Source organism: Poecilia mexicana, unplaced genomic scaffold, assembly GCF_051168715.1.
Source record: "Poecilia mexicana isolate PSO_F unplaced genomic scaffold, ASM5116871v1 scaffold_20, whole genome shotgun sequence".
In the NCBI taxonomy this organism is placed as follows: Eukaryota; Metazoa; Chordata; class Actinopteri; order Cyprinodontiformes; family Poeciliidae; genus Poecilia; species Poecilia mexicana.
This window is the reverse complement of record NW_028263389.1, coordinates 22,177,965-22,191,066: the sequence shown is the minus strand read 5'-3', so window position 1 is coordinate 22,191,066 and position 13,102 is coordinate 22,177,965. Positions and strand designations below refer to the sequence as shown.

The following is a 13,102-nucleotide window of genomic DNA, read 5'->3' as shown; positions in this document are numbered from 1 at the left end:
ATTTTTTCTTTCATGGCGGAAATGGGCTTCCATAATATAATACAGTCTCAGATTGAGCAGAATAAAGGAACTTTTTTCTGAAACTATTTTGAAACCCATAGACATAATATAAGCATATATCCTTATATTATGGATATAATATAAGCATATATCCTTATATTATGTCTATGTTGAAACGCAACTATGTTTTACGACATCTTGTGCCGTATGCATTTCCGGTAACATGGCAGCCTTGCTTCCCTCGCAGGGTTTCCATCAGGCTCAGTAACTCACGATGAGCACGCGGGGAAACGACACACGGGCAGCCGGTCAGTAATGCGAGCCTCTCGAAGATGATAACGACGTGTTTGAGCCGGCTTTCCGCTTCACTGTTTCTCAAGGCAGCGAGTGTTTCTGAGCGCTGCCCGGGTGTATGTCGGCTTGCGCCCCCAATATGGCGACTCGGACAGCCACCTGCCCCGGTGAGCGTGAGGCTCACACGGCCTCGACTTAGTGGCTCGTGGCTCTTCAAACTCAAATGGACGGACTGTGGGGGTTCGCGCTCGAGCCTCCAGAGAGTGAAAATGTTTGGACTCGCGGAGGGATCTGTGCTTGTGCACCGAAGAGGAGTTGGAAGGTCAGCGGCCGTTTTGAGGCCGCTGTTTCTCCCCAGAGTTCGAGGACTTTGCAGCAGAAAGACCGAGGAGGCGTCTGACAGGTCCACGGCAGCGGACAGGGACACGGTACCGGGACAAGGACTGTTCAAATTCAAAGAACTGGTGAGTCCGAACAGGGGACAGAGGCAGCCACAGCTGTTAACCCTCCCACTGGTCAGAGGGCTGCAGCTTCCCACACGGACAGTTCAACCAAGGTCACTAAAAAGGATAGGTGGCATGATGTTCTTGTTTTTACTATATTAACAAGTTAATCAGTTACCGTACTTGTAGAATAGCGGACGTAAGTTTAGGCGTATAAGTATATTTTCCCACAGCAGAAAGATAAAGCATTATAATTCAATTCAGTTTATTTATATGGCGCCAATTCACAACAAATGTCTCAAGTCACTTTGGAAAAACAAAATATTCAATCACATACATTCAAATTGATCCTATCAAACACTACAGTATTTAATTATTCAGAGTAGTTTAAAAAAGTTTCCCGGCTAATTGTATGGAGTCATGTCAGGATATTTGAACTAATCTGCATATTGGCAATAGTATGCTTTTAGAGAAATAACACTTTTTATTGACCTTATCACAAGGTCTGGACTGTTCATGATTAAAAATGTGATCAGTGTTTGGCACACTTTCTTGTTATATTTAGCAACATTTCTGACCAAAACCAATCAGTATCGGCCAGAATCGACAGGCCAGGCTTCGGTGATCAGTGCAACCCTACTGTCTATATGGAGTTTGCATGCGCTCCCCTTCTGTACATGGGTTCTCTCCAGGTACTCTGGCTTCCTCCCACAGCACAAAAACAAATTATTTCTCAGATTGTGTGGCTTCGCGATAAAACAATCTGTTGACCTGGATTGTTTTGGAGAACTTGACCTTACTTGCAGCATATCTGTCGCCTTTCAGCCCAGATCATGTCTATTGTAAAAAAAAAAAGTCTCCAGATAGGCTTGATTTATAAATCACCCTTGAACGCAGTGAGTGCAGACTCCTCTCTGGAAGAGAATCCTCAGAAGAAGTGCAGACCTGAAGCTGAATGTTCTGATCTCCTCATCATGACCTTTCAGAAAGAATTAAGGACAACAGAGCGGATTTCATCCATCCAATTCTTCAGACCCAAGGTGTTGGAGTGGAAGTCATTCTGGTTTAGTCTGCTGTTGTTCTAATCATTTTATTGATTATTTTAACATCTTCGTTTATCAATATTTGTTAAAGGCAACTTTTCTTTGACTGCAGTGAGAGATTTTAATGTCACAAAAATCTGGAGTCTTATTGTGGAGCTTGATTCCTGTTTGACAGCCTGTCTCTGAATACTGTGATCTTAAGCCAGACTTGAAGAAGACAACCTAAATTTCTGTGTGTTGCTCTTTTTGACAATATGTTTAAGTTGATAGATACTCTCCTGCTTAAAATTCTAGGTAAATCTAGAGTTCATATTTCTGCAAGAAGTGGGGTTAAAGGTCAGCAGCAACCAGCATTTCACATGGTTTACCAGAACGGTCTGAAGAAAAACTTTTGTGAGAAATTTTTACTTTTCTCTTTGTTGGCAGAACTGCAAATATTTTCAAGTGACAATTAGGATAAAAGTTTGCAGTAAAAGTTTAAAAATCCTGACCTGCTGATACCAATGTTTTAAATTTTTTTTGTCAGAGAAGTTGCTAAATTAAGCGACATAGTGGCTGACCTTTGTGGTGGTAAATCAGTTTCATAGGTAGACAAAGACTTCTCCTGTCAGTTCGGTTGTGTTGTGTTTTTGGTCTTGTATAAAGGCGGGGCAAGCAGTGACCTCCCCATCACATGTATGTCAAATGTACAAAGGCTCAACTTTTTGCTCCCACTGCTTTAACAGTGCACTAGACGGTACTGATGTTAAAGTTATTAGATTTTAGAGTTATGTTTTGTGTTGGTTGGTGACATTAACTTGCCCCTTTAAATATCATTTCCTCAAGTCAAAACAACCTTGATAAAAAAAACTTTGGTAACAGAAAATGATAGATAATATATGTTCCCTCCACACCCCACGGATAAGTCAAGTCAGCATAGATACGCAGACAGATGAGATTTGCTCCAGGAAGAGCTTTGATGATTTTTTTTTTGTTAACTTCCAGCTGTAACCTGTTTGTAACCTCTTCCTCTCTCTGCAGTATGAGAACCCATGGACAATCCCCAACCTGCTGTGTATGTGTCGGATTCTGCTGGCTCCATATCTGGGTTATCTGATCACCCAGCAGCACTTTGACCTCAGCCTGGGTCTGTTTACTTTGGCAGGAGCCACTGACCTGGTAATGCTTTTCTTAGTTTATCTTTTTACTAATTTGTCTTATTTATCCCAGTGAAAGTGAAAGCTTTAAAAAATGTATAGTTCTGTGTGAAATTGCTTGTTTTTGACTTGCACTTTAATGTTCCAGTTCAATTCAAAAATACTTAATTTATGTCAAAGAAAATTAAACATTAATTAAAATCATTCTGGTCAATTCAGAGAGTCGTTGTGGGTGGTGATGCTTTGGGCAGGAAGGATTTCCAGTAGCAGTCAGTCTTGCAACAAATCTAAATCAGCCTCTGTCTGAAGACTGTTGCTGTACGACAGTCTCATGGCTGTTATGAAATGCTAACAGCTCAATATTCAGACAGCAGAGATCATGTTCAACAGCAACATGTCCTAGATGACATCATCAGTTGTTAGCTAGCTATGCTAATGTGTCCAGATACAGCGGTAAGACAGTGAAGCTGGGTCTTCTCAGGTAGGGAGGGTGAAAAAGAGAAGGAAAGGGAAGGTTACGTCCAATCATTTCAACTTTTTTAAAACACCATGTTATGACAAAAATAAAGCTTAAAAAATGTGCAACTTTTTGAAAAAGGTGCTGCAAAATCAGTCATTGTAGGTTGCAATAACCACACACACAAAAAAACATTGCAACATCCCGGAGGGACTGAATAAACAACCTCGTTTGTTTATTGTTGCTGCTCCTCTTTAAATCTCTGTTTTTATCTGAAAATAAAAATTAAGAACAAAAGTCCTTCCAGCTCCACAGCATCCAAAACCAAACGGAGTAAATGTCCAACGAAAGGGATGAAAAACTAGAAACAGAAGAATTAACCTAAAAAAACTGAATTCCGGTCTAATTACTGCCAGAAGTTGTGTGATGAAGAAATCATTCAAACAGAACCCGTCTGACAACACGCAGTGTGTTGATTTGTTTGGCCAATCAGAACCCTGAAACTTGTCTCAGTGTCCCGTCTTTGTCCCTGTGTCTCCTCCAGCTGGATGGCTTCATTGCCAGAACGTGGCCCACTCAGAAGTCGGCCTTGGGCAGCGCTCTGGATCCGCTGGCCGACAAGATCCTCATCAGTGTTTTATATGTGAGTCTCACCTACGCCGAACTTATCCCAGGTATTAAACTCAGCAGGCCCCGGCTCTGCTGTTATTCACCAACACTCAGAGAATCTGTGTGAGAGCCGCAACGAATCTAACCGGCTGTGTTTTGTTTCAGCTCCGCTGACGGCTTTAATCATTTTTCGAGACATTGGTTTGATCGCCGCCGTCTTCTGGGTCAGATACAAGACCGTTCCTCCACCGGTGAGAAATGCTGGGAACATGGATGCAAATGGTTCTGACAAACGCTCCTGTGGTTTTCTGTCACTGTTCACATGGAAAGTCAATGGAGCCTCAACAGTTTCAGCTAGTTTGAATTATACTGATTGACGTACCATGGAGTATTGAACCATTGTAGACAAAAAAGAGTATATTTACACCAAAAAGACGTTTGAGAATTTTGAGAATAATCTCAGAAATTTTCAAGAAAGAATTGGGAAATTTCAGAGCTCCGAATGTCTAAAACTTGCAAGAAAAGAAAATTGAGATTTAGTTCAGACATTTTCTAGAAAGTAAATTTCTAAGTTTCCAAAGTCAAATTTGCTAGACAAAAATGAAATGTTGATATTAAACTCAGAAATATTCTAGAAAAAGCTAAGAAAATTCAGAGTTTTGAAACTCTAACACTTCCAGAAAGGCTTCAATTTTGAGAATAATTTCAGATGTGTTCTAGAAAAAAATGTGGAAAATTTGATTTTTGAGATAATTCTCAATTTTACTTTGGAAGTTTTAAACTTTTCAAACTTCAAAATTTCCTTTTTGTTTGTTTAGAAAATACTTAGATGAATCTCAAAATTTGAGGATTTTGTGGCAGAAATGACCCTTATATGTCAGTGAGCTTCATTATTATAACTTTTTAACAAATGTTCTCTCGTGTTGTCCAGGTGACCCTCAGTAAGTTTTTTAACCCCTGCTACACTACAGCCCAGCTAAAGCCCACACTCTTCAGCAAGGTGAGCTCTACTTTTAAATCTTTTTATCTGACCTGAGAGAAAAACCAGGCTGAGCTCCATTAACTCTGAAACTGTGTTCACTCTGTTTTCCTTCTTATTCACGGAAACCTAAAAATGTTGCTGAACCTGGAACAAACTTTTCATTTCTTCTTCATAAAGATGACCTTGACTGAAAATGTACATAATTGTTTGTTCAGGTGAACACGGCCATCCAGCTGTTCCTGGTTGCCGCCTCTCTGGCTGCTCCGGTCTTCCACTATACGGACAGCGCCCTGCTGCAGGGTTTATGGTAAACATCACATGACCTCTGCTGACGTCCCTTTCAACTTTTACCCTCTCCTCCGTTTCCTTAGAAGAAACGACTAAAACCAGCAACAAATGAGCAGGAATTACTCCTCCTGTGTCGGACACGTAAATGCTGCTTGTTCAGATCATTTTGATTCGGACCAAATAAGGAGCTACAATAAAAATCTAAATTACTGCAGCCATTTATGTTACATAGAAGCCTATATTTTTAAATAAGTGTTATTTTTTCCAGTACCACAAACTTTTAAACTTTCCTCTCAAAACTGATATCTCCTGATCTCTTCTGTATTATTTTGAATATTTTAATAACATCATTTTTATAATATTGCAGGACCTGATCTTGCTAAATTTGATGTGGCATCATGTGTCTTCATGATGTCTGGAACTGTTCAGATGTTCCCAGATGTTCATTTGAGTTTTTTTGTGGATCTTAAGTAGGAAGCATCACCACTGAGGTGGGTCCATAAATCAGCTTCAATTTTTATGCATTTAGCTGATCAAGCGATGCGTCCATGTGAAGCTGATCTTATCCACCTCCACAAAAGTCTGAAAATCATCCCTCGGCCGAGAGAGAAGACTGACTGGCAGACCCACCTAACAATAATCCCCACTGGTGTCAGCTTTTAGCAACTTTTTAAAAATAAACAAAGGTTTTGACCAAACTCAGAATCTACAAGTCTGTTTTTTTAAAGGTTGGCCGAAAAACTACAACCGGTGCGCCCTTACTCCACCACCAATGTGTAACATAAAGAGTTGGTCAAATAGGTTCAGAATTGGATTCAGATTAGTTTCATGACAACATCATAAATTCAGAGGTAAAAATATGAAAATAATGACTAATACGGAGCGAACTGAGAACGATCAAACTATTTTTGCTTGGCTCTGTAGAGCTTCAGGCTGAATTATATTCAAATATAATTAAGGTTGCAGCTTTGTGGAGGAGGTATTTTAATAGAATATAAGTTTATTAAAAATCAAAATAAGTTTCTTTTTTTCCATAAAAAATTTAACATGCATTTTGTTTCCCACTTCAATCTATAACAATGTTTTCCTGGCACTACCACTAGGGGCAGTATTGTATCAGCTGTATAACAGGTGTTTAATGAATCCTCTCCATTGTTCGAGCTTTTGATTTGAAAAACTCATCTAGCCAGACGAAAGCTGTCATTTTAACTAAAACTATGTTCTTTATGATTCTGCAGGTATGTCACAGCTGTGACCACAGCAGCATCAGGCTACAGCTACTGGCATTACGGCCGCAAGACTGTTAAGGTGTTGAACACCAGATCTCCATGACGCCACCCCCCTCCCGGGATGCTCCCCCTCCCTCCCGGGATACGGCCCCCTCTCCCCAGACGCTCGTAGGAATAAAAAGAAAACAGAAGAAGCTTCTGCAGCCGCTCATCAGCCGCAGCGAATGTAGAACAGACAGGCAGATGGACCGTCGCCAGGAGCTCTGAAGACAAGCAGCTGTGACAAGCCTTCATGGGTCACCATGGCGATGACGCATGCAGGGGGAAAACAAGTGAAGCCACAGATGGTTTCATTGCAGAGATCCTGAGACAGCAGCTCTGCCAGCGGGTGCGTCCAGAGCCACGTGCATGGAGGGGAAAAAAACTGCAAACATAAATAAAAATATTTCCTCCACCCACATCAGGAGCCGCACACGGCAACCTCAAGCCCTGAGCTGCCAGGTTCTTCTTCCTGGTTTTATTTCTTATAGTCAGTCAGATGCAACGTCCACCGAATCATTGTCTCATCAACCTGAATTTTTGTAAGCCAATGATTTCTGATTAAACAAAACAAATAGAAAATCTGCTTTGGTGTGTCTGTGGTTTGATTGGATGAGCAAAACCAAAGTTTAATCTGCTAAAACAGAAATCTGACATCTGACCCGTTTAGTGGAGTTTTAAACGAAGTCGGTGAAAAGCAAAGACATCCCAGCAGGGGTTCCCAAGCTGCTGCGTCACGATAAACCTAAATGAGCCAGATTACAGCCTTTAATTAGTGATAGTATTTATTGGTCATTTACATTTTAATTTAATCAGCTTATTGTTTTAAAGGATCACTGTGGTGTAAAATCAACTTTTAGAGCTTTACATCATGTTATATTCTATTACCTCATCCAAAACATACCTGTAGTCCTGATTTGATTATTTGATGCATGTGAGAAATTCTTTAATCTCCATAGCAACCGCTATGCAAAACTAGTCAGACCTGCCTCTGCCTTCAAGGACAATGCTTCTCCTCTGAGCTGCAGTTTCCAAGCTTCCACTGCCACTATCCCACTCAGCTCCTTCAGACTAGCCAGCAGAAATGAGCAAACACCTGATGAAATTACGCATGTGTTGAGCTCATTAAATGAGCTACTTCTAAGTGCAACGCTGGTAAAAATGTTAAAGGGTTAATGGAGCATGTGAGATGTATGTATTTTCCGCACTATAAGGCGCACTGAATTATAAGGCGCACCTTCGGCTTATGAGGAAATTGGAAGATTTTACGTCCGCCTTATAGTGCGGAAAATACCATATATATATATATATATATATATATATATATATATATATATATATATATTATAATAACTGAAGGTAACATAGTTACTTGATTGTGCTATAAAATCGCGCTGCTTGGAAAACACAATACTGCTCCTTTAGAATTTTTATACTTTAGATTAAAAAACATAATTCACGCTGTTTTGGGAGAGCCAGAAGTTTTATCTCTTTGTGATTAATTGTGTAAATGTTTGTTTCTTAATGAGGTTTTTAATCTTATTTGTTTTTAATTTAGTAAATTGTAGGTAAATCATGTTAGATCTCAGCCGGTCTGGAAATGAAAAATCTGGAGTTCAGTTTATTTCCCTGCTCGGCGTTGGAGTCATTGGGCCACAGGGAGCTTTTTTGTTTTGTTTTTCGTAAACACGCCTCCTCTGGTGCTTCCTATCACCCCCTCTAGGACACTTGGGAAGTCGGAAATGAGGATGTGTGACATTTTCAATTTGGTTGGGTGTCCCCCCCCCCCCACCTCCCACCCAGCATTTGTCTGCACCAGTAGCGCCTGCAGCTGTGCGCACTGTGCGTACCTTGAGATTTTCCTATAAGTAAAGGAAAAAATGTTTATGGATTTTTTATTATCTAGCGATCCTTGCTATTAGCCAGTTCTTCTCAAACTTTTTCAGGCTGAGGACCACTAATTGACCAATTTATGTATATATTTATTTAACTTTTCAAATCAAAATCAAATCAAATTTTATAGCACATTTCAGAAGCAAGGCATTTCAAGGTGCTTTACATAATTAAAAACAAAATAAAAACAGCATGTGACATTGAATAAACAGTAAGAAAGAGAAAGAGATTTTGGAAAAAAGAAACAAAAGAAAAAGATTTTTTAAACATACTGTAACATACTTTTGTTACAGTATTTAGCGCCTGTCCTCGCCGGACTCCGCCGTCCGTTTAACACGGGTATTATCCAGGTATTATCCAGGTATTATCCAGGCCCCGTCGCCTAACAGGACAAGGTCTCCAACCTTGCAGCACGAGGCTCCGTCCACCTGTCACGTGAATTTTTGCGCTAGGACTTCGCCGTCCTACACGGATTTTTGTGCACCTTTTTTACCTGTTAGAGTCTGGAGTTTACAGGGTTTTTCTGTGCGCGCAATGACCCTCAATCACTCGCCACTTTTACATAAATAGATAAAAAGTAAAGATAAAAACATCGAAGACATCAAAGACATTTTGCTGTCATGTTCACAAATAAAGTAGAATGATAAAAACTTTTGCTTTTATCATTCTACTTTGAAGATTGCAAGACTTAAAACCAACACAGTCAATGTCTGTGATTATTCCTTATTTTTTTAAATATTGTGATATTCATGCAACAAACATTGTTGCATGAATTCCTATATTCCAACATATGCATAAAGGCGGTTTAGATCGGCTGTTCTTGTGGACCATGCGCATTATGCACATTGTGGCCTGTATTTGTGTGGTTTTGGTTTGTGCTGGTTTTGTGCCTCATGCACATGACGCGCGTTGGAGATGTGGTTGTGCTCGTGTGCGTCAGGTGGAGTGACAGTATTGTGCGCACCCTCCGATAATATCCTGCAGGCGGCGCTCCTGGACAGCACCATGTAGATAGAGCAGCATGAAAGAAAGGTTGTGTTTTTTATTCACCCACACACTCAAACAGGGTTTGGTACAGCTTACCCTTATTAAGCCCCGAATGTATTAATGCGGTAGAACCACCTTTTACTGCAGATACAGCTGGAAGTCTATCAGAGTTGGCGTCTTGCAGCTCTTGCCTGTTCTTTCTCTCAAAATAGCCTAAGCTCAATCAGATTGGATGGTGGTCTGTGAACAGACTTTAACTATGTTGTCATCCAATTGTCATGTGACTTTTGAGCAAACTTTTAAAATGTTGCAATTACAAAAAAGGAAAGTGAATAAGGCATGTTTCCATCTAGAGCATTTAGAACAATCAACCAGGCTAAGTTGACATACATTTTTGTCAACTGTTGACGTAAGCATGGCTCTAATAAACAATAAAAAGTAGAGGTTGCAAACTAGCATGGACCACACATCTCATAAAAATGGAGAGAATCCTCCCCTCTATGCTACAGGCTTGGACTAGACAATTCTTAGACTATTGTCTCTCTGGTAAGATACAGACCCAACAGTAGACGGTAAAGTTTGCTACATCATAATTTACATGTTTTCATCTCCCTTTAGCGTGGGAGCTAACAGCAGCATAGTGTTTATGCTTGACATTGGAGCCACATTCTCCTAAAGTCAAATGAGCTTTAAAGAGGGTTTATGTCAGTGTACCTGCACCATGCAGTGTGTGTGAAAGGTGGGCACGCGAGGGCACTGCGTTTGTCCGCACTACATCACGCCTGGTTCCTCCTGTCAACTATAAACTTAGTTTAGCTCTTGAGCGACAAACACCCTCAAGACAGTGTAAAACCTTTTTTGCAAAATTAATAGTTATTTAGAATTTTACCATTTTATCTGTGTTTCCACTGACTGTAAAATTTTACAAATTGGAATTACAAAAATAAATAAGTTTATTGGAAACATGCCAATGACAAAAAATTAGTTTTTCCATAAAAAGTTTTTGTTCTAGGATGAGGTGTTTTTTTATATGCATAGATATTGGTATACTTAGCAAAGCTGCAATGGAAACACTTTTTTCCCATCACACCAGTTGTGATTTACAACCAAATATTGTAGGAGGATGGTGGTGAGGCATGTTTTTTAAGGACTTATTGCTTGAACAAACTTACTCAGGTATGATTTTAACTGTATTTTTTATTTATTGGAAACACTGCAATTGCGAAATTGTGTTTTTTCGACATTAGCATAATATCAGTAAAGTAGTGCGTACATTATAATGGAATCACAGCCACTGATATTTAATTAAGTCTTGCCGCAGATTATAAATTAGACTTAGGCCTGAATTATGGGCCATTCTGAACTCAATTGCAATTAAGTCCACCTCTCTCCTCACAAGCTCTGAACATCTTCCCTCTCCCTGCACAAGTAAACAATCCATTTTAAGGCACTTTAGAAACTGGAAGTTGGAATTTCAGAAATGAAGACACACCTATTTCTGAGACCACTGTTGTGCAGCCTTTTGAGGTGAAAGGTTTCACCATTCAGTCTTGCTGCCCTTTAATGCTGATTGCTTACATTAGATGAGGAAATGTAGGGAGTGGTGATCACTGGGGCGTTGAGTGGATGTGGGTGTTGATAGTGGGATTCTGTGAAAGTCCTTGGTGGGTGTGAGTGGAGTTGAGTGAGATGTGTGATGCAAGCTGTGGGGGCCGCTTGGATTTGCTGTCAGCAAGGCATGAAAGAGAAGCTGAACTCAAACCTCCATACTCCACTCTCTAATCCTCTTTTAGCGCTGATTATTCTTCACCTTAAAGCCTTTTGGTGTCTTCTCACACTTGCTGTTTACTTTTGAAACTTAGAGGCATTTCCTAGATGAATTTCTGTGGCACTAGTGGCCTTTATTCGACAGTAATCCGACAGGAAGTGGGGAAAGACATGTGGCAAAGAAACCGAGCTCTATAGCCTCACCTGCTCTAACCACTGTACCTAAGCTTTTCTTTCTGTACTAAAGTTCCAAAGGTTTCACTCACCTGCATCATACAATCGCCGCATTGTGTTCATCCGCCGCCAGCCCATTAGCATCAGACCATGCCCCGTCTCAGCTAATCATCGATCAAGCTTCCGTTTAGAAGGACCTTCATTCATGGCATCATCCGTTTTGCTCAACCCACCTCCACCCCTTCTACACCTCCATGCTCCTGGATCTTCAGGCCTCCATCCTTTCTCTGGCCTCCACCACCAGTGTTCAGGCCCCAGGGGAGGGACATCCCTAATCAACATTGGAAATGCTCATCCAAGCTCACTTCAGTTCACAGCACAATGTCTTCTGCTGGGGTCCAAAGAACTTTGATTCATTGATGTCAATAAACTTTCTAATCACAGTTTTTTTCTGTGTGAGTCTCTCCAGATTAAAGTATGCACAGCAGAAACATAAGCCAAACTGACACACTGAGAAACTGCAAAAATGCTGGATTTCAAAAGGGATCTTAGCAAGAACCCAAAACACCTGGAAGAGCTTCCAACCGAATTCCTTGATATTCATAACAATTATGCAGAAAAACAATGTTTTATACTTGAGGCAGAAGAAGTTTTATTCCATTTTTAATTGTCTTCAGTGACTTTTCTTGTTACCCCCGGCTTTGCAAGCATTAATCCTCTTGGGAAATATTTTGGTGCTTTCACTCAACACAGCAGATTTTAAACACCGATCTCCAAGGTCCATTTGGGTCTTGATGACCTCAGGCTACTTGTTAAGCTTCTTCAACAGCCAGTTTTTGTTTTGTTTTTTTAAGTCCTCCTGAAGCTGATTTGGATGGTTTTAGTGATGACGAGGGCTCCGCATTTCGTAGCTCAGCTCTCCAGAACCCACACTTAGGCTGAATCACACCAACAAGAACAAACTTTAGATCTGTGCGCTTATGTCAGCATCTCCCTCCAGCTGCCGCTCCAAACCTTCAGTCATTCCGGCATCAAGTTAGACAAATCCTGTTTCCTCCAGACATTGAAACATGTCATGTACTGAAATGAGCTGAAAGACCACTCAGAGAAGAGGAAGCTGTTACTTCAAAAGACCCATAAAAAGCCAGTCTGCAGTTTGTAAAGGTCTGCAGAAACAAAGAACTTCATCTCTGAAGACGTGTCCTGTGGTCTGATGAGACTAAAGTTTGTTCATGATGTCCATCACAACATTTGAAGGAAAAAAAACAGGATATTAAACCATCTCAGCTCTTTTGTATGACCTGGGGAAAGTATTCACAAGATTCAAAATATTTATGTGTGAGCTCATTGTATTTTAATCTATACCTTATGTCTCCCCTCGGTTCAAAGTTCAATCTATGTCGACATTCTATATAAAGAATTTCAATGCAGATCAGACAAGCTGTTCACTTAAGTCAGACTGAAGATTCCCAGTCCTCTGCTGAGATACTTTAGTGTGACAGCTCTTATAGATAACCCAGGTATAAAAGGTAGAGACTCTTTCGTCTAGACAGAGCAGCCACTGAGCGCAGGTGGATGTGTCTGCTTTCTGTTCTCACTTATGCAAGAATCAATAAAATGTTGGTTGAGTGAAAATCATTGATCTGCTTGGTAACTTAGAGTGACAGTTTGTTAGGAGGGTTTTTTTTCTTCCTAATCTTTGCTTTTTTTTCCATTACCACTTCATAAATGAATGATGTCATGAGCAAAAAACAACATGTC

The 13,102-nt window shown here is 40.3% G+C and overlaps 1 protein-coding gene across 1 annotated transcript; it reads left to right on the top strand.

Annotated features, from left to right (window-relative positions):
• Positions 1–192: 192 nt before the first annotated feature.
• Positions 193–7,106, top strand: crls1 (cardiolipin synthase 1). Its single transcript, XM_088001415.1, has 7 exons — positions 193–758; positions 2,801–2,938; positions 3,918–4,047; positions 4,148–4,233; positions 4,914–4,982; positions 5,180–5,271; positions 6,491–7,106. Exons 1-7 carry the CDS (start codon positions 333–335, stop codon positions 6,582–6,584), a joined length of 1,035 nt encoding a protein of 344 aa, XP_087857541.1. The 5' UTR covers positions 193–332; the 3' UTR covers positions 6,585–7,106.
• Positions 7,107–13,102: the final 5,996 nt, after the last annotated feature.

Coding starts and splice junctions, on each gene's coding strand:
- crls1 (XM_088001415.1), top strand. CDS start 333: ATGATAACGACGTGTTTGAGCCGGCTTTCCGCTTCACTGTTTCTCAAG. Junction 759..2,800: donor TGTTCAAATTCAAAGAACTG/GTGAGTCCGAAC, acceptor CTCTCTCTGCAG/TATGAGAACCCATGGACAAT. Junction 4,234..4,913: donor ACAAGACCGTTCCTCCACCG/GTGAGAAATGCT, acceptor CGTGTTGTCCAG/GTGACCCTCAGTAAGTTTTT.